The sequence below is a fragment of the Embiotoca jacksoni genome, unplaced genomic scaffold (genome assembly GCF_022577435.1).
Source record: "Embiotoca jacksoni isolate LCO1_2020_lvr unplaced genomic scaffold, fEmbJac1.0.p SCAF_40, whole genome shotgun sequence".
Classification (NCBI taxonomy): Eukaryota; Metazoa; Chordata; class Actinopteri; family Embiotocidae; genus Embiotoca; species Embiotoca jacksoni.
Window position 1 is genome coordinate 331,111 of NW_027185393.1, and position 26,124 is coordinate 357,234.

The 26,124-nt window shown below is 40.0% G+C and overlaps 2 protein-coding genes across 2 annotated transcripts in view; one reads left to right on the forward strand and one right to left on the reverse strand.

Moving 5' to 3' along the window:
- LOC138209751 (probable JmjC domain-containing histone demethylation protein 2C) overlaps positions 1-7,573 on the reverse strand; it is a 79,297-nt gene extending 71,724 nt beyond the window's left edge. The window contains exon 1 of the mRNA XM_069168521.1: positions 7,389-7,573. Within this exon, the coding sequence (XP_069024622.1) occupies positions 7,389-7,544 (156 nt within the window). The 5' untranslated portion in view covers positions 7,545-7,573. The remainder of the gene's footprint in view (positions 1-7,388) is intronic.
- A 7,039-nt stretch (positions 7,574-14,612) lies between these two features.
- reep3b (receptor accessory protein 3b) overlaps positions 14,613-26,124 on the forward strand; it is a 36,261-nt gene continuing 24,749 nt past the window's right edge. Inside the window, exons 1-2 of the mRNA XM_069168519.1 lie at positions 14,613-14,912; positions 24,297-24,369. Of these exons, the coding sequence (XP_069024620.1) occupies positions 14,881-14,912; positions 24,297-24,369 (105 nt within the window). The 5' untranslated portion in view covers positions 14,613-14,880. The remainder of the gene's footprint in view (positions 14,913-24,296; positions 24,370-26,124) is intronic.

The window sequence follows — 26,124 nt, forward strand, 5'->3', positions numbered from 1 at the left end:
TGTGTTTTTAGCATTATATGCTTCTTGCACACAAATTCCATGCCCACACCAGTGATGAGAGTAGAAGTAGTGTTGCACAATGTGCCATTCAGGTCTGGCGAAAAATGACAGCAGCTGTTGCGTAGAAGAGCCTAATGTACTCGCAGGGTTATGTGGGAAGCCACAGAGCCTAAAAGAGACGTTATGGCTGCTATACGTAGCAATGTGATGCCGTGGAGTTTTAGTGAACTACTTTGTTGTCCCAAGTGCAATAAGACTTTTTGCATGCAAGAGCTGAAACACAAGAAATGTGTCAAAACATCCAGTGACGGTCCATCACATAGACGGGGACATGCAAAGTTTCCAACAGCTAAGCTAGAAAGTAATTTGTCGTAGCTGCAGTATGCAAGCAGCCTGGAGTCCCCACACGGAGTTAACTTAAATATACCAACATCGGTTAAGAAGTAAATGTAACCATTGACCAGCTGATTGTCACGGGTGCATTTGTAAAATCAATCTAAAATGATCAGCATGTCAGAAATTCAGTTTCAGATCACTCGGGTAAAAACACTGTCAAAGAAAAGGTCCATAATGTGGTGTTTTTTTCTCTTAAAACTCACCAATTACAGTATAATTAATATCCATTCCTGTCCCCCCCTTACTGTATATACAGGAAACTCAAGAAACAATTCTACTTATTTCAGCCAAGAAAGTAATAATAAAATAATTGTTAAATCTTGTGTCATCTTGTGTCATCTTCTGTCTTTATTTTTCAGTTTTTTTAGTCTTTGCATGTTTCTGCCGTTTGTAGCCACCACCTTCTGGCAGTGGTGACACCTGGTTACCGTTTTTGTACCAGGTGCTGATAAAAATGAGGGAAACAAGACGCACACACTATTTCATTTTTTTTTTTTAATTTGAAAATCCCAACCCATCCCTCGACAGAGAGAGAGAGAGAGTGTGTATACACAGTTGGTTTTTTTTTAACATCATTGGAAGGTTTTTCCCAGAATAAACACAAACATTGTCGTAACCAGTGGTTGTCATGGGAACAAAAGCCCAGTCCTAATGAGGCAAAACACCACTTGTTTATGTGGTTATTCTTCTTTTATTATATCTATTTCTATCAGGGGTAAGTAGGCTATATGTTTCCTTTTTTTGTCTGTTTTATATTGTCATTTCCTTTCTCCTTAATCAGCAGCCGGCAGGCAAAGTTAATACAGTTAGCGATGTTATGGTTGTTAAAAATATACTCATCCTTATAACTATTTTGTATCTGTATTCCACCTACACTGTGTGTTAGCAGGAGGAGAACATGTTTCTTCCACTTGTAACACTAGGGGCTGATATAGTGATGTGATACAGTCGGGAGTCCTCACAGGATGTTTTATTCTGAAATCTGATGCCGTTTCCGTGTCTGACTTCCCTGTCGATTGATCTGCTGTCTGCAGCTTTGACTTTGCTTGTGTCTGTAAAATCACGTTCAAACTCTACACCACCCGCAAAAAAAACACATGTCCAAGCAGATTTACTAACGACGTGCAGCGAGGATTACGTCTTTCTAATGTGCAATTTAACACACGTTGTCCATTTTGCGTGTTTGCCTGCATGCATATGTAATATTGGCCATTTCTACTTGAACCTGCAAAATACTGGGAGATAAATAGATAACATAGCACCGCAACGATATTTACTAAACCTGAAAGTAGAAACAGGAAAAGTGATTGTTGTGTATTTTAGTACGACTGAAGGTATTAATCAGATGAATATCTGGAGAGACGGCTGTTCTTATTGTGGTGAGAAGGAGACGCAGGAAACCTAAAGAATACGTAGAGAACGAGGTTTTACACCCGTGGAAACATTTTTGAGATGACAAAGGAGAAAATTTCAGACATATCGTTTGTCCAGCGATGACATTTCTGAGTTATTGAATGAACTGAATGATGATTGACAGCCAATAACAAGGAGGAGCCACGAAATACCAGCAATTAAAAAACTTCTTACGACTCAGCATGGTCCTGCCTCTGGGTCATTTCAGCGTATATCTGCTTGGGACGTCCCACACAGTCCCGTTATTCAGGTGAGCTGTCAGAGGTCCTGAATGTGTCCCGCGGAATTCACAGGGAGCTTCATAAAGTCACGAGACACTAAATGGAAACTAATTCACCTGCTCATCACAGAAAGATCTGGAACTCCTGATCGGTGTTTGTTAGAGATCTCATCCACCGTTCCTCCTGTTTTATTTGCCGACGTTTTCATTATAAACTGGTTTTCTAATATCTTGCCATCTACTCCTAATTTCATCTATTAATCTTTTTGTTTTTCCCACGGCATTGACTTCCTCACTGATAATCTCCTATAAAGCATTTTGTTCTTGTTATGTTTATACTTATTCATTTCAATGGAATCAGACTTCCTTTTTCCTTTTGCGGTCGTTCTGTTTTTTCATGGTTGGAATCACTTTAAAACCCGCAATCCCCTCATTTAAATACAGCGATTTGCACCTGATATCAAAGACACAAATTACTCTTAGTAAATCACCCGCAAAACGGCTGCAAAATAAATGTGCACACTTTTGGAATAATGATGCAATTTAGTACCCGTTATTTGAGATCTTAGTAAATCAGTGCGTATGTTTTAGCGCAGGGGAGCCGAGAGCCACTTCTGGGACGCTCCTGAACAGTCTGGTGGAATCACGAGCATCGTTTGGGACGGCCGTGATCGTCTCCTGGAGCCGAACGTGACACAGCTGGCAACATCTGGCCGCAGCTGGCCACAGTCGGCAGGAATTGGTGATAGTTAAGCATCGGCTTAGGATGCTTAAGTATGAATGGAAGTCAATGCAATGTCCTAACAAGGAGAGCTGCACAAACTCGGTGTGTGTGTGTGTGTGTGTGTGTGTGTGTGTGTGTGTGTGTGTGTGTGTGTGTGTGTGTGTGTGTGTGTGTGTGTGTGTGTGTGTGTTGGGGGAAGGGTCCATCTAGCCAGCCCCATCCAGGCTTCAGATTACATTTTGTTTCCTTAGGCACCAGAAAACAAACCACTAACACTCTGTGTATCCGGTTACTGCGCTGCCAAACTCGGCACAACCTGGGCGTCACAAAGCGATACTGTAGCTCAGTGTGTGAATATTAATCTGATAAAGTCACCTGCATCACCAGACTACATTTGTTGTCCCTGACTGAACTTGAATTGTCACTACTACCGTTGCATGCTAACACAACAACGAGCCGCTGAGAGCCTGAGCTGTTTGTGTGTTGCAGATGTACTGCACTGTGAATATTAAATACATCAAATCATACCTGAAACTTACTCATCAAGCTATTCATTATGTAAACTAACCCTGTCGATATTATTATTGCATGGCTGATTGCACCAGGTAAATAAACACATGAATAAACTATATTAATTACCCACCCATAATTTAAGCTACTACAATTATACAGGCTGTTAATACTTTAAACTAAGCTGTTATTAACTGCAAACTGAAACATACACAAACCCACTGAAGAGCATTTCAAATGAAAGTCCTGTCAATACAACTCTACTGTACATTTACACAAGAAGGTGAAAGCGTTTCTCCTGCAATGTTTATTCCCTGAGTCTCATGTGTGAGCACACATGTTTGTACTCTAAACAATGCTGCTATTCCCCCCGCCCCCCACTCACAATCACTGAATTGCAGCACTGCAACAACCATGCATGGATTTTGTCTGTGGAAGGTTCTTTCCCGGTCAGTCTTTTCTGCTGATTAGCCACAGAGATGAACCTCGGGCTCCGGCCCTGAAAACAAACTGGCAGTGCGGCTACTGTACAGACACATGCAGTGGACTGTAACGGAAAACAAAAGGCTACTATAGGCAATGACCTGGCTGCCTTGCTCTTTCCATTCATTTTGAATCCAGATGAGTGTGGCAGTTTTATGCTTAATGTGCCAGTATAGCGATCTGCTGCTGCACATTTTTCTTAGGGGAATTACAGTGCTGTTTAGACGCTGTCTATGCTGCACACATTTTGCAGTTCTCAGTTTTAAAGTTTATCTATGTCTCCTCTGACATGTTTGTTTTTTTTCCTTTTTCCGTTTTCCCCACAGCACCAACACTGAATCAAATGCGTTTTTTTTTTTTTTTTTTTTTTTTTTTTAAATAAAATGTATTGAGTTTGTTGTCGTTATTGGAACCTTCCTGAACTTTTTTCCAAATTTAGGACTCCAAGAAAAACGTGTTATTTTTCTTTCGTAGCGGCGCTAATTACAAGTATGGTCAGGTTGATGAGGTGAGGAGCACGCAGACAATGACACTCCAAATAGATCGTGAACCAAAAGTGCCCGACGGCTATAAATATCCGTGCCATCATCAGATGTAAACTTTGACAAATCCTCACTGCACAAGCTATTTAGGGACATTAATAACCAGCATTAACACACCAAAAAACAAAACATGACTGAACCTCAACTTTCTGTTTCATATCAGAGACATTGTATCGTGCCATATATTCAGCATTAATGGCCTGCTACCAAGCAGACAGAACATCCCAAAGAATAAATAATGCTGTGTACAAACAGTAAGGCTCTACAGTTTCTACGACAAAAATTATGTCGTACAATACACTATCACTGCCACTAAATATCCTTTATACAGAATTCAAATGAGTAATAATAATGAGCTCATTGTCAGACACTGTTCATAGATGATTTCTGTGGCTCTCATCATGCACAAGTAGTGATAATGTTGGATCACTGCAAAAACAACTGTTAGATCTCACACAATGCACTGATAATGTAAAGTGTGTGGAATCTCCCTTTGATATACAAAATACATCCGTGTTGCATCATAATGCAAATCCCAAACCTATGTGCTGTCTACTAAAATAAATCTCACTTTTATATTTATCTCGCAAACAACTTCAGAAATGAGTGAAAAATACCCATCACTGTTTTCCCAAACCCAAAGTTACATCTTCAAATTGCTTGTTTTGTCCGATTCAGTCAAAACACTAAAGATTCTGTTTTCAATCCGTTAAGACATGGGACAGCAGAAGATCCTCATGTTTGTAGAGATGGAATAATAAAATAAACATTGCTGGTTAATTTTCTTTAAATCACATTAATTAAATGGTTGTTTCCACCCTATTTATGATTTTTGTTTTGTTTTGTGAGTTGGGAACAGTGTGTTGAGCTGAATGCTTATAACCAAGAACTGAAACATAACAGTCTTAAAAAGTTACCAATCAATGCATTTGTTAACTGAATTTGACACTTAGTCTGTGGTAATTTCATATTGATCTCCTTATCAATTTAGGGTCATCCTAATTATTTTTCCCCTTAGACATGGCTATGAATCATTAAGTCGTAGTAAGCGTTACTAGCGCTCCTGTACTCGTGGCCTCTGACCACAGACACTTGACTAAGGCCTGACAGCTTGGCTTGACACACTTCTTTTAATCTAATCTCGAATCCTTCTCCACTGTGTTCACTCAGCTAGTTAAGCCCTTGCTAATGAGACTGTGCCTCATTGTATGGAATTAAACCAAAACACTTCTCTGCCTAAATCACATCACGCACAAAGACCGATTCAACAAGAGAATTAGGAAGCTGCTGGGAAAGCGTTTGTTGTTCAACCAACAAACATGCAACATGCAACATGCAATGCTCGGCGTTGGTGGAGGTAACATGCAATTACCACTATGAGAGTGATTTCGCTATGACACTAATCAATTCATGGAATAATGCCACTTCATTCTGCCTGTCTGTCAAAAAAAACACTGACAACTTGATGATTTAAATGGAGAATAACAGAAAGCTATGAACCTGTTACATGAGACATGTATCCATTGTCTAATCACATAAAAACGCACCGTGACTCAACGACATCGGATATTTTGGCCAAGTGCTCTGCTTTAAAATACACCAGTAAACACACAAAAAACTGAAGTGCCACAGATGCCTCTCAAATTAAATCAGACACAAAGAATAAACCCTTATCAGAGAGCTCTGGGACCATTTGACGATCCTATTTGGTGGACAATGTCGTATCTGACCACTTACTGTCCTCAGTTAATACCACATATATCCAAAAGACCACTTGTAAAATGATCAAATAAGATCTGTGCAGGGGTTTGGCCAGTTGTCTGCCTTGGCAGATAGAAGGAGTGTGTGAACAAAAGAAAACGGGGGAACAGGCACACTGTACAGTGAGACAGTGCTGTGTGTTATCCAGCCAAGGGCTTGTCAGGGCAAATATTTCATTGTTTGCTGGTTTTGGCATGTTAACCCATTAAAAAAAACAACTCTCTATAAAAAGGGGGAGATCAGACCAATATATTTTCATCAATCATTGCCTGGCAACTGGCTGTATTATATATATATATATATATATATATATATATATATATATATATATATATATATATATATATATATATATATATATATATATGTCTGCTGCTGCGTGACAGGAGTGTGACAGTATGCTTTCTGGAAAATACAGACAATATTTTTTTACATGAAGAAAAAAACTCGCCATTGTTCAGCCTGCAGCAAAGCCAGTTTTATGTTTTTACAAGTCCTGGCATTCCTGTGGCCCCTTGTCCAAATCGAAAGGGGCTTGTTGTCGGCCAGAAAAACACAGGCACAGACGGGGTGTCTTTATCGACGATAATTCCGCCCAAATAACGCGGATTGTGAGCAATAACCACGAGTTAACAGGGATTAGTTCAACGTTAAGGGAGTAAATCTAGAAACGCTAACCTCACCTCCGTCAGCTGATTTGCAGTATACAGCAGATTAAAGCATTTAGCTGCTCAAATTCCTACACATGCTTTCTGACAAATGCAAGCCACTCTCGCAGGATCACACCATCCGTTTACATGCCAGGTGTTTCTTAGTGACACATTCATTATGTGGACATCGACGGTTTTACATTATCCCCGCTTGTGACTTGAAGATTGGTGTACCGAAACGGGAGCTCTCTTTTTTTTGGTTCAAATATGTTCAACATTTAACTGAATATGAAAATCATGTATCCGTGTCAGCAACAGTACATAGTTGGTGGATGAGATCGGTTGGAAGGTTTGGATGTACTGTACTGTCTGGACCAACGCTTAGCTGTTTGCTTTCCAAAACCCCCTGCTGGTAGTCTGCCTCCCATTAACTTGCTTCTTGCTCAAGTGGTCAAAGATGCGTGTGTATGTGTGTGTGTATGTATGTATATCAAGTGAAACAATAGTGAGTACACGCGGTAGAGTCTTTGGTCCGAGGAGCCATGACCAGAGAGAAAACCACAGAATAATTTCCGCCCGGTGAGCCGTACAGCGTTGCCTCGCTGGCTAGCCACCAACCACACAGATTTTCCCATTCGATTTGCATGTAACAGACCAGAAGCGGTGGATAAAGTCAGCGTTTTCCTTACCGTCAGCTCGGAATTGTCGTTGTCACGATGGTTGACGGCTCGTATGACCCCGGACCTCCACGGCCACCGACCGAGGTCGCCGATTTCAGGCGGCTCGTCCCCGCTGACACAGAGGAACCTCTTCCCGACCAGCTCCGGCCGAGCCTCGACTGCCATGGCCCCTTTGGCTGGTCAAACCCCCCCCCCCCCCCTAGAACAAACTTCAACGACGCCCTTACAGACCTGTCATTTACGACATTAAATCATGCTCTAGAGAATCCGAAGGTAGAAAGAAAAATAAAAAAAGGAAAAGTTAGTCTTAGCTGAAAGCTGAAAAACAGACCCGGGGGATTTAAATGTGTAGTAGTCTCCACCCGCTCGAGCGTCAGTCTCTTTTCTCTGAGCTTGAAAAAACGGTGGAACACTGAACCGCATCACAGCCACCATCCATACTCGTGTTTCTCCGCTGAATCCCGAGGCATTCGCAGACCGCAGCACCAGTGTGTCCCTCCGCCCAATTGATTCCCCCCCCCCCCCCACCGGTACTATTTTATGCCACACTACGAGTACAACTGTTCGTTCTTGTAGAAGTGCCACGAGTCGACTACTGTGAGCAGCAAGCGTCCACAGCTCCAGCGCTGTTACGACTGCATTAAGCACTACTGCTGTTCGTTGTAGTGCTGCTGGCGGTGCACCTCGACACTCACACAGCATTCCTGGAGGCAATAATAACAGGCTTGAAGGAAATTCATGTTTATAAATTGTGGCCATTGTTCCGCACCAATATCAATGATAGTGTGGTTTTATTTCTGAGTTTAACTGTTCCATGGCTAAACAATTTTTAATTTAAGAGAATAAATGCCGTTTTTGAGATTTATTCTTTTAAGCCATATTCTTTAATATTTAATATCTGCCTGTATCTATAGTGCCAGACGACAAATTGTTTAGTGCCACTCAAAAATAATCTGCAGCAGGTCCACCATGGTCTATAGTCTACTACTACGGTACTATATATTGCACACAGTGTCCACTATAACCAATTTTAGACATTGTGGGTGTAATTGATCTCTTTTAGTTTAGTTGCACTTCTGCATTGTAAATGACAAGGTGATACAAAAATATATGCTTATTTTGAGTTTGATGCCAGCAACATGTTTCAAAACATGTGGGATAGGGGCCCGTTTACCAGTGTGTTGCATCACTTCTTCTTTTAACAACACTGTAAATGTCATGGAACTAAGTAGACCAGTTGCTGGAGTTTTGAAAGTGAAATGTTGTCCCATTTCAGCCTGATTCACGATTTCAGTAACTCAACAGTTTAGGGTGTCCTTCATTGTATTTTTAGTTTCATGATGTGCCAAATACAACAGATTACAACAGCTTCGGCATTGTCTTACTGAAATAAGTAAGGAGTTCCCTGAAAGAGACGTTGTGTGGGTGGTATTTATCATTCAGCATTAATGATTCCTTCCCAGATGTGGAAGCTACCCATGCCATGTGCACTCGTCCATCCCTTTCCCATTATGGATGCTGGCTTATGAACTGCATGCTGAAAACAAGCTGGATGGTCCCTCTCCTCTTTAGCCTGTAAAACGCAGCGTCCATGGTTTACAAAATGTAATTTTAGTTTCTTTTTTTTGTCAGACCACAGGACAGTTTTCGCATCGGTCCATCTAAGATGACAGCAGCGAAGAAGGCAGCAGTGTTTCTGGATCATGTTATCTGCTTTCTTCTTTGCATGGTAGAGTTTTAACCTGCATTTGTGAATGCAGAGATGAACTGTGTTCACAGAAAATGGTTTTTCAGAAGTGTGCCTGAGCCTGTGCAATGATTTCCACTACAGAATCATGTCTGTTTTTAATGTAGTGGTGCCTGAGGGTGTCACAGAGTACAGAGATTTCTCCAGATTCTGTAAATCTTGTAATGATATTATATACCATAGATACTAGAATCCCCAAATTTGTTGCAATTTTACATTGAGGAAGTGGTGAACCTCTCCCCATTTTCACTGCTGAGAGACTCTGCCTCTCTAGGATGCTCTTTTTATACCCAATCATGTTACTGATCTGCATTTACCTTGATTAGTTGTGAGATGGTGAGATGGTGTTTCTTAACGATACATAACTTTTAGTCTTTTTTTGACCCTGTCCCACCTTTTTTGAAATGTGTTGCGGAAAAAGTGAAAATTCAAAATGAGCATATATTTTTCATGAAACAATAAAAATTTCTGTTTCAACATTTGATATGCTGTTTTTGTTCTATTTTCAAATTTTTTATTTTTACCTTTTCGGTTGTAGTTAAAGATTTGCAAAAACAATGGGACAGTATACTTTAAGAACAATACAACAGACTTCTAAGCCCACCATCCGAGCACAAATTCTGTAAAGTCATATTTATCAATCACTTCATTCATATAATCTGCTGTTTATTTTTGCATTTCACGCCTCCTTATTCTTGGGACACATGTGAACATTTCATTCAGAATTTGAAATGCAGCAAACACATTTGGTCTCCTTTTTTCAGTGCAAATGTCCTATTTTGCATTGTCTTCCACGGAGGCCTCTTGGACTACAAAGGAGCAGAAGAGAGGAGGACTCAGTGAAGGAGGGAAAAAGGCAGAACAACTGAAGGAGCATGACAGAAGGAAGGCTTGTGTGTGTGTTCAGTGTTTCATGTGGTTCTGTTGAGTACTGCACGCTTGTGTGCTTTTGCTTGCGCGTGCTTACATGTGTGTGTGTGTGTGGAGAGATATCAAGGATAGTGTAGAGGTTTATGTGGGAAGTATGTAAAAAGCTATCAGCTGGAGCGACCCCCTGAGAAGAAAAGAAAGAAAGAGAGAGCAAGATGGAGTGATGGAGGATGAGGAGCAAGGGAAGCGTAGTAGAGGAACAGTTTAAATGAAAAAGATTCAGTCACGGTAAGGACAGAGGGAATAAAAGAGGACAGAAAAAAAAAAAAAAAAAAAAAAAAAAAAAAAGAATAAACAAAGGTGGGTCTTAGTGGAAGAAAGATACAAAACAATCAAAAGGAAAAGCACTGTGGTGTGTTGTCCTATCTGCACATCATGTTTATTGAACTGGTGTAGTATTGTAGACAAAAAAATAAATGTGATTTTTGTTGTTGTTGTTGTTGTTGTTAACATTAGACCAACACCCACTGGGGAGCAGCACTCTTATCAAAGTTTTGAAAGTGAAACCAAAATGATTTGCTTCTCAGGAACTCTTTTTGGAAGAAAGGATTTTTCAAGGGTTCTTTGTAAGACTATGGATTCCATTAAGAACCTTTTGATCCACAGTACCCTGTTTTGGAAAAACATTGTTCTTCAGAGATTGTTAAAAGCATAGTGTGTTAAAAGCTCATCCCCCTCAATTATTCAAATGTTTTGTTTTATATTGTATCTGAAATCCCTTGTGTTCTATCATTTAATGCCACACAATATTTAATTTGTGTATTTAACAAACCAGACAGCTGAGACACATTGTGTGTGTTGTAGGCTGTGCAGAGACCATAGAGACACGGATTGAGTTGAGAGGCATATGTCTGTTGACAATTTTGGGGACAACTGCTCAGACATTATGTAACGGCAGTGATGCTTTTATAAAAGAGTCTTGGCAATGAATACCAGAGGGCGCACATCAAATTTTGTGTCAAAATCTAGATATCTGCAACTGAGACCCTTTAAATGCTTCAGGAAGCCTTTCAGCAATGAAGCAACGAGCCTGGAGAGGTGTTTTTGAGTGACATTTGTGTTTTTGAGGGGCGGAACGTCACTGTCCCAAGCCAAGAAAAGTGCATCAGGTCAGGCCCGCCACCAGGTGGGTTTTCTTTGCACTGTGAATTTATCCTCCAGGTTCAGACTGTCATCACTGAGTTCTACTGTGATGTTCTGAAGCACCTGAGGGAAAACATTCACTGCAGATGACCTGAACTGTGGCGCGGATAGCACATTGGTTCTCTGACATGACAAAGTGCTCGTTCACAGCGCACCGAAAAAAATAAAAAAGTTTCTTGCTCACAATAAAATGATCGTCGCTCCCCACCATCCCCACTTGCTAGATTTGGCTCCCTGCTAGTTCTCTATGTTTCCCAATAATTTGTCACAAACTTTGGCGTGTGTCTCTTGCTCAACCGGATCCACCCTCGTAACGATGATGGATCAATAAGTTACGAGACTGCTCCTGTTGCGAGTGAACAATACACGGCACCATGATGTGCATGGACCACAGAGAAGCTCTAACCTTCATGAAGAAGTACTCCAAGTACATCCCTTGATGATTTACACATGTTTTTGAGAGCAGTGGTCCGGGTGTGTCTGCGATGTTTTACCCACCTGAAACTTGGGCAGAGAACACACATCAAAAGTTTGTGACAAATTATCGTGTAACATATACATAAAGGATGTTGGACTCACATCTTTATGGACGCACACGCAAAGATATGTTCATCATACATCATCGTGAGGTAGAAGAGGTCCCGCCACATCCATCTTCATGCCTTTCACTTCTCAGAGGTATCTCCCATATTAATGCTGCTCTTCATCCTTGCCTGATTATATTTCCTAATTTCGTTTTTCTTCATCTGACCTCATCTTCATTGGATGTTTCTCAGCCATCTCTCCTTGTTGACAACGCCCATCTATGATGGAGTTCAGCACGTTAGTGTGTGCTAGATTTATCTCCCTCTCCCCTTGTCCTGTGCACGAGCACTAATGTCCTGTCCTGTTACTGACTGGCTGAAAAGGTGTTGTGTGACTTATATTATATTTGTTTTGTCTCCCATTTATAGAGGGAGACTGTGTACAAATATATTGGATTTTCTTTTTTTTTAGCTCACACACAGAACTGAGAGCTGTCTGACTGTGAGGAAATATTGGCTGAATTTGGGGTCAGAATCACAGACACTACCTTTACTATTATGTGAATGTAGAGTGAAATAACTGCTCCAGTTGTGTTGTTGTGGAAGGCTTTAAGGCTCCTGTTTAGCCCAGTTACGAGTTGATGAAATTTTTGCTTATTATATTGTGGATTTGTATTCTTGATATATATTTGAACTGTCAGTCTCAACACTCATAAGGTACCTAATCTGAATGTTATAGCATAGTGTGAGTACAGGACGAGCACTACATTATTAGGGTGTTTCATTTCACCCCATTTTATCACATCGCATCATGTCTCAAAAAGTGCAGGGATTATATAGAATACTTCTAGCTTGATGGATGTGAGGACATCAGTAAAATATAATAAGTAGACAAAAATAATATCTAAAAATAACACTGCAATGCACTTACAAAACAAAGCCATTAATGAGAAGCATAACAATGCATGTAGTGATGAATAGGATTTGTGAATGTCGCATTGTCACACAATTAACTATTGATGCAAAACATGATGGCACTTTTTTCTTCAGCCATACCAAAGACATACATAAGTTTGTTGTTGTTTTTTATTATCTCACGTCTTCATTATATCTTTGCTCTGTTTTATTTATTTGCAAATTTGTATGATTCCTGGTGGATCTTGCAGCTCCGCGTGACATTATACAGTATTGTGAGGTTGGCAGTGAGCAGCTGAATGCTCGGTGTGGAGGTGTTTTCTGTTCAGCTGTGATCCTCTGATGCTGTCCCAGACAGGCTGTGTGACCAGAGAGGCTCCAGTGGGAATCTCCCTCACACTATACTGCACACTGCAGCAGCCGCCTTCATGAATAACAAGTAGCTGTGAATCCGAACCTCCTCCCAGTCTTTACCCCCATAGACACATGCCCACGCATACATACACAAAACATGCACATAGTATCAGCATGTGATAACAAAGATGGGCATCTCCAAATAAAATATAGTCAAGGTGCAAACAAATAGCGGCACACAAACTCTACAAGCTCACACATTCATGTGCTCAGATATCATTATCTACACACACAGATGCACATGCACACACAAAGAGAGAGGCATGCAGAGGGTCACAGATGGGGTTTGTGTCTGCCAAGTGCTATGTTTAGACAACTGTAATGAATATGATTACGACCCTAAAGACTCATGTGGTTTATGTAATGAGAAAGACAAAGGCAGTCCACTGCATTTCTACTTCAGGTATCCAGTTGGTTATCTTAAAAATTCAAAATAAAAAATGTAATTGTATTAAATCATTTATCTTTTTTTTTTTTTTTAAACTAAATCGATCATAGTGTTTTGCAGCTGCTTCAGCACAGTTTCGGATGGGATTATAAAAAAAGACTTTCAATTTAATTTTTTTTATTGTATTGCATGTAATGGCAATAATGGAGTGAGACTGAAAAATGATTATGAATCCCAGATTTAGAGCAGATTAGAGCCTGTTTGAGATATGTATTGTAATAGTCCAAAGTTAAATGTAATATGCCTTCCCTCACGCAATCCATATTTGGAAAAACCTGTTTAAAGATTCAGATTTTGTAGCTGAGAAATGTCTTCCATTTTATGCAGCACTCATTTGGACTCTTGAAGCACAAAATTCTTAACGATTAATTTAGGAAGGATCCTTGTGAGTTCACTGTACTGTACATCTTTGAGTTCTGTCATTCCTTTTGGCCCTGAAATGATTACATAACACTATTTAACTAAAAGGAGCAAATGTTTTTCTGCAAAGCAACAAAGTAACGTCGACTTTTTATTTGGACTTTATGATATGGCTCAATAATGACTTACCCTTTATTTTCTGAGGGTCGTGGAAGGGGGCGCTTGTTTTATTTCACTATGCACCACTTACGGAAGGTCGCGCTTTAATTGGTAGATTCGACAGGGATTTATCTACATTTATTTTATTCAACATGTGCTATAAACATTAATATACACCCGTCTTTCTTATTGGCGAACATTTTGCCCGGGGAGCATATTTGTCGAAGACTGAACCCACCCATACTAAGAGCTTAAAACAAGTTCACCTTCACCAAAGTTCACCAATGTAAGTAAAAATGCTCCCCCAACAAGAACGCTTGAAAAAAAAATAATCTAGTTGCTATTCTCACCCATTGGCTAGAACTTGCGACGTATCGAGTGTGGACCAATCAGAGCACACGTGTGCTGACTTTAAAATTCCACGACTTCTTCAACTTGTATTTATGATATGGCTGTCAAATGTGAACAGCCAATTAAAACTCGTGGTCGTTGTAAACAGACCGAACTAGCCAATAGGAGGTGGCTGTTCTTCTTCCTGTGACGTCAGAGCGAAGCTCTTGCGCCAGGAGCTGCCCAGAAAGCAGAGAGGGAAGGAGGAAACCTGGAGGGAGTTACCAACCAACAACAAAACAGGAATAGTCGTGGATGAGTATTTAATCCATTAGTTATGGCTTTAAAGGCAGAACTGTGAAATTGGAAGTGTTACCGACGTGTGAGCCGACGAGATAAACCAGCTGGTCCTGCGTTTCGCTCATTGAAGTTTCGGGTGAAGAAGTTCACAGCGGTGCGGCTCGTCGTTCACGTTATCACCGGGGCTGTCTCCTACCTCTGACACAGCCCGACACCACGAACACAGAAGACATGGTGTCCTGGATGATTTCGAGAAGCGTTGTGTAAGTACAAAAAAACTAAAACAAGTGAGGGGTGCTGAAAGTGAAATAATAATAGTTGTTTTACCACCAGAGGAGTCAAATTAGGGCAGCTCGATGGGCTCGAGCTTTGTTAGCCTTGCTTAGCTAACCTGCTGTGCTTCGTTTCGTTGTGGCCCCGGACCTTTAAATTTCCACATTATTGCAACAATTTTTTTTTTTTTTTTTGCAGGAAAGAAACATGGTTTATGTCACAAAAGATGGTATTGTTCTGTTTTTAATATGAATTATTTCTTTTGTGTGGTTGTGGTGGTGGAGGGGGAAGGGTGGTGCTGATTAGCTGATTTGCTATTGAGTTAAAGCTAATGCTAACATGTTGTTTATGAATCATAGCCATCCAAACTTGTGCTGAGTCAACCGGTCATAAAAATGCCACTTGTTCAGTGGTGAGGTGGAACTTTTTCAAGGCCCGACATGTTTATCCGTGAAGGAGTGTCAGATTCAGCTGTCATCCTGGAGCTAGTTAGTCACTCCAGTTCTTTTGTGATAAATTGCGGTTTAAAAATTCCTTGATTTGGAAGCGGATTTTTATAATTTGCCTTTTGAGTTGTATATGACTTTTTTTTTTTTTTTTTTTTTTTTTGCGCTGTAAAATTGTGGGAAGTGGCACAAATTGGAAGTCGAGAAGAAAGCTAGCTACTACCAGAGCACATCCCAAAAAATACCTGTTTTTATTTTTTAATTTGATGAACTTGGCTCAAAGTTGCAAAACATTCGTGAGCCATAAACACCATAAACATGGCGTAGCTGAAGAAAGCATTGCTTTAGATGCTTATTAAATAATATTAATTCCATAGCTACACACTGTATGCATAAAAACGAAGTCCAATCTTGTGCAACTCTGAGGCTTATAAAACTGTGATGTGATTTAACACATGCTGCAAGGTTAGAGTGATGCGGGGAAGTGATGCGTTTGGTTAATTGTAATGATAAAACCACATTTCTTATAAACCCCATCACAAACCATTTTTGCTAACATTACGCCTTTAGAAAGATCTTAAAAAAACGTCTACGTCAGATTCATGACGTGTTCTTAAATCACAGATGTCTCCAGATCTGCTCTTATCACGATGAATCCCATTGTTCTCATGAATTGAAAACGCATGCAGGTTGTTCCTAACTAGTGTAGCTAAACGCCCTGCCCATCCCCATAAAATGGCAGGGCAATATGCACGTGGAATCAGAGAAATGGAGAGAAACATACATATGGTACATACATACATACATATTAAAAAATGTCCCCTCGGGGATTAATAAAGTAACTACCTAACCTAACCTATATGCCGAAGCACAAATCTAAAGATATTAGAGAATTGGACTCCAAGAGGAAGAAAAACGTCAGCAGTTCTGAAGTGGAGGTACTGATGTAGAAAGTTAGCAGCAAAAGAGCTCTCTTCTGAAGCAGCTCCAGTCCTGGATGTAAAAATAACACAAAAATGGATGCATTAGTTGTGATTGCTTACAGTGAACATTGTACTAGGAGAAGGGTGCACAACATGGGAAAGTAAAAAAAAAAAAAAAAAAGAAGTAAAATATGAGGCCAAAAAGGACATCACCAAATACAATAGAGCGATGCAGACAACTGGAGGAGGGACGGCTTTGCCCGGAGTTATCTGAGATTGACCAGCACATCGTGAGACAGCCCTCGCTGGTGTCCAGTCAGCAGAACATTTCTAGAGAGAAATCTATCTTGGAATCAGAGGGAAGGCTGTTTTTCTTGTTTTTTAATTAAAACAATATGACAAGACATTTTATTTAATAGCTGCAGCTGGAAGGTGACACATTTAACATGTCAACACCACGGTGTAAAACATAAAGGCAGGTTCATGTTTCTGTGAATTCATGTTCCCCTCAACATGTCCATGTCTTTATTAATCATTTAGTTTGTATTCAGCATTTAAGCGTTGCCTTTAGCATCGACCAAACGTTGCAGAGAACAAATCACACAATTTTTAAAAGGTAAAGATACACTGAAACTGGTTTGTTGTTTTTAGTGATGTGTTTCCTTCTTGAGATAAACTTGATGGCTTTTTTAAGTCAAGTGAATTTTTAAAGCCTTTATTTGTGAACGAGCAATCAATTGCTGTAGAACTTGGATTATAAATGATAGAATTTTAATCCTATATTATCATACAGGTTTAGAATTGAAGAAAGCACAATAACCAGTCATTTTCACAAACAAGTCAGCATTTAAATGTGGATAAATGTGCCCTTGACTTTGTGTAGAAACCCAAGAAAATCCTAGTGGAGAAATTTCTTCTTAAGAGCGGTTGGTGAATGAAGGCCTGTTCTCCTTCTGGCTCTCCTCCTCCCTCGGTGTGTACGTATACATTCGAGAACAGTGGTTACGTAACCACAAGGGAGTGGTGGAGAAAAAGGAATGCTTCTCCATTTTATCTGGTGCAGCCTTCAAGTGAAAGTGCTCTGCCGGGGACTATTTTAGGATTCATCTGGATGGCTTGTGTGTGACTTAATTTGGATTGATTTCAGTTTAGCTCTTGCTTGTTTAAACTGGATTTTTTTTTTTTTTTTTTTTTTTTTTTAAATCTGAGCCTGAATGCAGAACCACATCCGAGATCAGATCTGGGTGCACAAATGAAGGTACCGCTGCATGAAGTATCGGCTGTGGGGAGCCAGGTTTTAAAAAAAAAAAATTTTTTAATTTAATTTTTTTTTTTTTTTTACCTTTTAACGTTATCGTAAAAATCAAACTAAGTGTGACCTCTCATTTTTTGGTGTTTTGATGCAGCATTTGGTCCAATAAAGCCGACGGAAGCAATTTTTTTCAATGTTCAATACAAACGAATTGCTTATTAAACACTTTGACACGAGAGTGCTGTCTCTCCAGTAATGTTCCCGATGTGCTGGTCCGTCTCAGATAACTCCAGACAAGCCGTCTCTCTTCTTCAATACTGTTTTTGACCTTGGATTAGAAATTGAACCTTTTTTTTTTTTTTTTTTTTAAACCTTCATCTGTTGTGCACCCATCTCCTGGCAACAGTGTTCACTGAACCAGCAGTTGCATCTCATGCTTACATTCAACATCCACTAGTGACGTGACTACATGTGGCAGCTCTTTTCGCTGCAGCACTGCCTCCTACTTCATAAACACTGAGATCTTCCTTCCTCTTCCAGTTCGATGCTCCGCCCTTATTTTGATTTGTATTTATTTTCCCACCGTATTTACATCTTTGAATTTCTCTTTTCTCTTTGAGTATCTTGTGATCCCGCATGCAAGAGGGTCGACAGTCTCATGTCCTTTTATGGGGGTTGGCAGGGCATTTACAGCTACTAATTATGAACAACCGGCACTCACTTTTGATTTACGAGAACAATGGGATTCATCGTTATAAGAACACGGGTGTGAACAGATCTTAAGAACTCTGTCTGGCGTATATGTTTCTTTAGAACAAATATAAGAAAAACTTCAGATAGTAGTGAAAGAAGCCCAATGTCATGAGCTGCTGCTGTAAATATTTAAGGTGTTTAAGTGTCTTCTAAGAAAAGTGTGACAGCTGATGCTGTTTGTTCCAGAGACCGAAGAATAGTCACATATCTCAATTTCACAATTTTGTTGTGAAAATGAATTTGGTGTACTGCCCAACCCAACTTTACAACTTTGTTAGAAGTGTAACAAATGCTAAAAAGAGCTATAATTCAGATTTGTGTAAGGTGTTCAATCTACATTAAAAGGATAAGCCTGTTTGTGCACATTACTGTTCTCATGAAATTGCAGTGAATTATAATCTTGAAAAACGTGATCACCATTTCTTGCTTCATTGTTGACATTGCTTGTTGGTACAAATGTTGCCTTTGTCATTATCAGGTAAGCTTAGACTTTCTAAGATGTGCTTCATTCCCAGGTGGGTGAATTGACCCGGATATGAAGCATAGGTAGTGCACAATCACATAACGGTCGTTTCCAAAAAAATTAAACGTGCCCTCGTCTCGTCTCTGCAAATAGAAAAGCAGCAGAGTTGATATTTCAGCAGCTTACCACCTCTGTTAAATGCACAGAGGGTTGACGCTGTAGACAATCCTGTGTCCGGGATGTTTTGGCTCAACTTCTGACCAGTCGGAGGAAATGGAGACGTTGTGGTCCATCTTCGTATTATACAGTTTAAGGTTTTGATGCCAACTTTTCAACAAATGTGAAAAGTGTCTTGCCTTTTTTAGTGTTTCAGCAACTGATTCCACATCCTTTCCAACAAACATCTTAATTGCCTGTTGTGCAACAGTTGAAGAAGTCAGAGGCTTATTTTCAACTCAGCACTTCATGGCCAACTGGTTTTGGGTGGCAACCCGACAGTCTCAGAGGAAAAGTGCCAGAATATTTGTGTGCATTTCTCAGTGAGTCCAACTCTTTCACTCCATTGGTTTTCCCTTTTGGTGTTTGGTGATAGATATTTGAGTTGTCTGCTTGAAGGAATAGCCATAAAAAAACATTCTTCGAAATAATGTGGACCTCTGTTGTGATAAATATCACAGCACAGCAGTGTTCTCATTGTGAAAAATGTAGAACTATGATTAAAAGAAAACACAGCAGGTAAACACCGATGTACAGTGAAATACAGTTTAATACAAAGATTCTCAGCAGAGTTTTTTGAAACGTGTTGCTGGCATCAAATTCAAAATGAGCATTCCTTTTTCATGAAACAAAATTTCTCAATTTCAACATTTGAATGTTGTCTTTGGTCTATTTTTTAAGATGATTTACAAATCATTGCATTATGTTTTTATTTACATTTTACACTGTGCCTAACTGTTTTAGAAACAGGGTGGTAGCCTATGACTACATAAATGGTGTTGTTTGCAATTTTACTGATATTTTAATTTGTGTTCCAATTCTATTGATAGATTTTTTTTTTTTGGGTACAGTACAGTTTTGTATGTGATGATGGTCAGGCTTATGTTTGACATTTTGAATCACACTCTGTTAGTGCGGTTCATCTGGTATACTAGTGTTACCAGTACATGTGACATCAACTTTTCATACCATGTCATACTGAGTCATAGATTTAACAATCCCTACAACTCCTCATTGGCAGCAAAATTTACACAAATGTAGTTAAATTTAGATAATCATCATTTTTCCCAATTAACTGCATATTGTTCTTACTCACGGTTGTAACGTTATGACACAACAAATGCGGTTTTGTTGCAAATGGTTAAAAACACTGATTAAAAGCATTGACTTTGAGGTTTGTCTTGTGTAGTTAGCAAATTCTGTGCAACAGTGCCCTTCTATGCATAGTGCATAATGCATGAAGACAAGACCGAAGAACCACTGATCCACATGGATCATTTTATATGCATCAACTTTTATAATATGCGTTGCATTGACCATTCATGGTGGAATGGTGTTCCATGGTGGCGTGTTGAAGGCGGGACGTGAGGCTGAGCTACATGCGCACATTTCCAGGTGGATTGTGATTTACAAAGGGAACATTGCGTGCAGGTGTGCATGCGCACGGTTTTATAAATCTGAATATTTTTTTTTGCGCACGCCGTTTTCTGCTTTTGTGCGCACGTGCACTTTTAGTAGATATCCCACGCAATGTTTTCTGAACGAGGCCCCTGGACTGTAACCAGTCCCTTTTGCTGTAACAGCAGTTCTCTCAACAATCCTCCCTCTGTTTTTAGGGGAAAAGTCATGCAATCAAATTCTTATTCCTGAAGCTCAAAACAGATGGTGGAAGCTCAAATCCTGGAGGTCTCTGGATGCCCCCCTTTTCTCTCTCCCCTCCCTTGTGTGTCTCCTGTGTTTTTTTTTATTGCTCTTGTTCGCTCTTTCTCTCTGTTCTCTCCACCTCTTCCCTCCATCTGGTTGTTGGTGGTGTACGATGTCAGGAAACCAGGGAAATTGACCAGGAGCCCAGAGTCAAGGCCCATCTAAAATCACCGGAGCTATTTTCTCAGCTGCATGCAGAGAAAGACAGCGAGGGGGGTGGGGGGTTGAAATGGGAAGAAGGGGAACGAGAAGGGAAATAGAGCGATGGTCGTTTTAGTTTGCTTTTTTAGTACACGTCCAACCTCTTTTGTGTGAGTGTGGTTTGTGGAGAAAGTTTCTCTGATGTGTACATTTGAAAAACATAAATACAATAGATACAAAGATACAGCAGTTGGGAGGTCAGAGATGTGAATGTTAAAATCTTTGCCACCAGATTAATTACATTAGTCTTACTGAAAAGGATTGGGAGATTTTTTTTTTGCTAAAAAAAAAATAGAACCCTGTTTTAAAAATAGTTGGGACATTGTGGAAAATGTAAATACAAACAGAATGCGATGATGTGCAAATTATGTTAACCAATATTTAATTGAAAATAGAAGCATATTGTCTCATCTCCTGCTACTGGCGTGCCCGTGTTCACTGCTCAATCCAGTTCATTTGCTGCAGGATATTATTCATCACAGCAGCTAACCCGCTGTATGTTTCAGCTCACACTAGTTCTCCACGAGTACTCACAGCTCTCTCTTTCTTTCTTGCTCAGCATTTAGCAATGGCTTCTCTTTCTTTTGTTTTCATGCATTTGAGAGGGGGAGAGCGTCACCCTCGGTTGTTTTCTGTAGCTACAATTAACAAATGCCCCCTTAAACTGCTTACATTGTTGACGCTATAATTTACCAATGCTCCCTAAACGCCTCAAATAGGATCCATCGTTGACGCACAGTTTTCTGATGTCTCCTAAAGGCCTCACATGTTATCAGTATACACACTGGCTTACCGTGTGCACACAGAGGAGCTTCTTGTTAGTACAGTGTACACAACTCAGGCAGGTGTGTGGCTAGAAATTACTTTACAAAGAATGAAATGAGGTGGAAAATTTCTGCTTCAGTTTCAGCTGGGACTGAGTGATTATATCTACATTGGCAGGATGCCTGAGTAGAGCCTATGAATGGTAACTGATGGAGCTCAATGACATTGATGAGATTTACTTATAGTTATGTTATAAAACATAAAAACCTATTGTGCGTAGTATAGGCATCAAAGTTTTGTACTGAATGTCGAGTTGTTGTTTTTTAATGTTTGATACGACTGAACCAATTCAGTTGGTGAATGTCACACTGATGTAAAATACAGACCGATTTCCCTGGCAGTGATAGGCTTAACCAACACTGCGCAAACTCATTTGAATGTAACAGACTTTCACTTGAATGTAAAAGTGACGCACCGTAGGTTTAAGATGGACAGTTTTCAGCCACGGTAGTGGGAGGTTATCTGATTGTTGAGGTTATCGTCTTTATTTCCTTCCCCCGGGGCCCAGCCTTGTTTGTGTGTTGCAGGAGCTCTAGGAGCAGACTCTCACTGCAGTCAAAGCGCATTAGTGGCAATTGAGACACAAATACCTGCTATTATCACAGCATCAGCAGTCGCGCTTCATTAGCATGACTAAGATGCGCTGGGCCAAACATATGGCCTTCAAATTACAGCTGTGGAGAGTAGTTGTTCTCCTCTGCTGCTCAGCCACAGTACAGATAGACTGAACTATAGAGACATTAAGACGATTGTACTCTGATGCAGCTTTCCTTCAGGCTGCTTTTTCCCCGTGTTGCGCAGCCAGTAAAGGGTTTGGGTGGTCATGTAGGAGGTTTCTCTGCTATTAACACACACACACACACACACACACACACACACACACCTCTGGAGAAGAGCAAAAGGATTCATTTGATAGACTTGCATATTCCTGTGCAGATGGTTCAACAGTATGCTTCTCTACCTTTCGACAAAAACGCTCAAGTGAGTTGAAATTACAGAGTGTGACACGCAGCGTCGACATGAAGAGAAGTTTTTGGGAGCTTAGGCGGCCCTGCTGTTCCTATAGCAACAGCAGGGAAATAAACTGCTGTGGTTGTTGGCGGCTCGCCTGCCGCCGAGGGGACTGGTCAGAGGGAGTGTATTTGTATACAAGACGATATGCAGTGTGTCTGTGTGTGTTTGGAGGTTACTGTTATTGTGAAAGCCTCCCAACTCTAGGAGCTTAACTTGTGTGAAAGGATCCCGTGTGCCTGTGTGAGCCGAAGTTCCTCCGTTACACTTCGAAACCTGTTCGCTCATCCGTCCTGTGCAGCATGTCAGGGGTTGGGACAACAAGCAAAGGAGTTTTGAGACCGGCAGGGCCTAACTTGGAGCTTCAGAGTTATATTTCAAAGATGAATCTGAACCATGTGGTGGTTTTGGTTAAATAAAGTATGGTATTATTATGCTGCGATCAGACTACGTGATATTTTTGTCTTTTGAAATTGTCACTGTCACATTCTAAAATCAAACCTTCGTGGATACATGCTGTGACATAGATGTACATCACACCGTAACGCTATGATAAAAGTTTTCCCATTATCACGTTATGATTATTTTATCATATTAGAAATTATACCATGATACTGAAACACCCCTAATCCACTAACTGATTCCCATTGAATGAAATGCAGTTCATTTCCATTCTGTTTCCACTAAACAGAGAAAGGAGCTGTGACATTAGAAGGGTGCACAGCAAAAAATACCACTTTCCAAAACCACCAAAATGTAATCAAAGTGTGTGGTATTTTTAGATCGCAAGTGCCCTCGTGCAAAAGAACCAAAAAAAGGAAAAGAAAAGAGAGTGCAGCAGTACATTGGGGTAGTGTTGAAAACTGCTGTGGAACGAAACCCCACATTACCCCCGACCGCTGCTGCAGAAGATTGCAGACAGAGGAAACACTGAGTCATTGTGTTCCAGTGGTTTTCAGACTCTGGGTCAGGACCCAACACTCCATCAAACCGGGATCTACAGTAAATAAGTCCCCAGATTGTTCTGCAGGAACAAATGATAGCTTTTAACTGGAAAATCACAATTATGTACGTAAGCCTCAGTTTGCACTTAGAATTATACCAAACTACCATTTCTGGTTTGAGTGTAAAATCTGTGCTGACTGTAGAAATCAACTAGCAAAATTTGGAGGGACTGCCGTCTTGTAAACAGTGGTAATATATATTCAACAGGGTTTCTCCAAGTGTGTAAAACTTAAATTGTATAAAACTGCAACATAAACCCTGCATATGTAGAACGCAATGGCCTCTGTATCTGAATATATGAATGTGTGATTTTATGTTCATGACAAAACATTTTTTAAGGAATAATATGTATTCCTTTGTATGTAATAGTATGTTTTTAGTTATTATTAGTTAAACATTTAAAGTACACGTTTTTACAGATGTACGATGTATTTTACACCCAGTCAAAGATTCTCTTTAATTAAGCCACATCTCCATGATCAGGGAATTTTTTGCAGGTGTTAAATAAATAGTAGTAATTTGTTATTTGTGTAATAGAAATGATGCCTGATGTTTTGTGGTCTCTCTCCCTGTAGGCTGCTGTTTGGGACGCTGTATCCCGCATACTACTCTTACAAAGCTGTCAAGACCAAAAATGTCAAGGAATATGTAAGTACCAAAGTATAACGCAAGCAACATATGCGCTGAATCTTTTTGTATGACTTGAGCACTCAAACTGTGGACACAAAACAACAACCTACACCTGAACTTGCATGTAAATATTAAAAATAAGGGGTTTGCTCAGCAGCCGGAGTTTCTGCTATTAGCTTTTTTAACCACTGTCTTGGTTCTTTACAAGATTGTAACTAGTCGACATGCAGATAATGCTGCATTACGTTCTGAAACACTCATAACGTCACTGTTATCACAAAGACTGTTTCTTTCTAAATACACAAGATAATTAAAATAGGACCAACTGTTGAGATAAAATCTAGCCGGGTGACAGTCACTGCAAAAGATGTCATTTTGAGTTATGTGGGGGTATACAGTAATTTTGCTCGTTACTGGAGTGTACTGCCATTTTGTATACCTGGCAGCCTCAGTTGCCGTGGTTACGAGCTTGTATGGCAGCCTCCTCTGCAGGAAGGAACTGAAGCACAGCGGAGAGGGAGTGGAAGAGACTTGGAAGTTGTACCTACGAGTTAATTAATACCTGCACACCCTCTGTAGACATGTAGACGGACCACTGCTCCTCTGCTCAATGTGCTGCACGTGACGCTTGTCACATTAAATCAAACCCTCAATTATACACTAATGTGATTGGCTGAATAAGAAGGAGACTACTGATTGGCTACAGATACTTTTTCTGCTGAAAACATGTATGTTGCGAATTGTGTCAGTTGAGGGGGAGTCTCAACAAACCCATACATAAATCCACTGGAGTTCAAAAATTAAAAGCACCTTGTTTCTCCAAGAAATCTTGCAATCACAATAATTAATGCAAATTCAACCAACCTCCACAATGTTTGCGGAATCTAGCAATTTTGCTGAAGTGCCGTTATTTCTCTGCAGTAAAGATACTCGATAGATGTCCTGCAGAAGGCATTATGGCACAACTCAACTCAGCTTTATGTATATAGCACCTTTCATACAAGCCTGCAGCCCGAAGTGCTTCACATCAGAGCAACATACACACATAAACAGCAAACATCCAAACGAGTCGACAGGCACACAAAACAGAACAATAAGAAATAAGGTAAAATTTGTAAAAATATGTTAAATAAAATGAAGAAATTCAAATTGCCACAATAAAAACGTTATAAGAATCACTAACTAAAATTCAGGAGAGTAAAGATTAAAAAGATAGATCTTTAGTTTTCTTTTAAAAACACTTACAAATTATGCGTTTCCAAGCCAAACTTGACTTATCAACAAAAGCAACTGCTCGTTTACTGTTAACGTGATCTTATACGTGGTCTGTAAATGGTCTGCTTTAATACAGCGCTTCTCTCCGAGTGTCATCTCATGACAGCATCCTGTTTAGAAAGATAGGCTTCCTGTATCTGTTTTGTAGACATTGATTTTACTTTACAAAAATTGTTGGAATAACAGAATGTGAAATGTGTCGTAGAACAGATTTCAATTGAACGCAGGTTTTGATGGGAACATGTTCACCCGCATAGATTTATGGGGCCTGGAGGTGTTTTTTTCTGGTGGAGTCGGCTGATGTAACTAACGTCGGAGAGAGTGAAATCCCACCGTTGAGCTGGTAACACGTTCACACACACACACAGCTCACAGGGTGAGGCACAGGAAGCTGCAACGTTTTGAGATTAAGGTTCTTGTGATTTCACGGTATATCATATATATATATATATATATATATATATATAACTTTAAAAAGGTTTTATCTTTATAGAATAA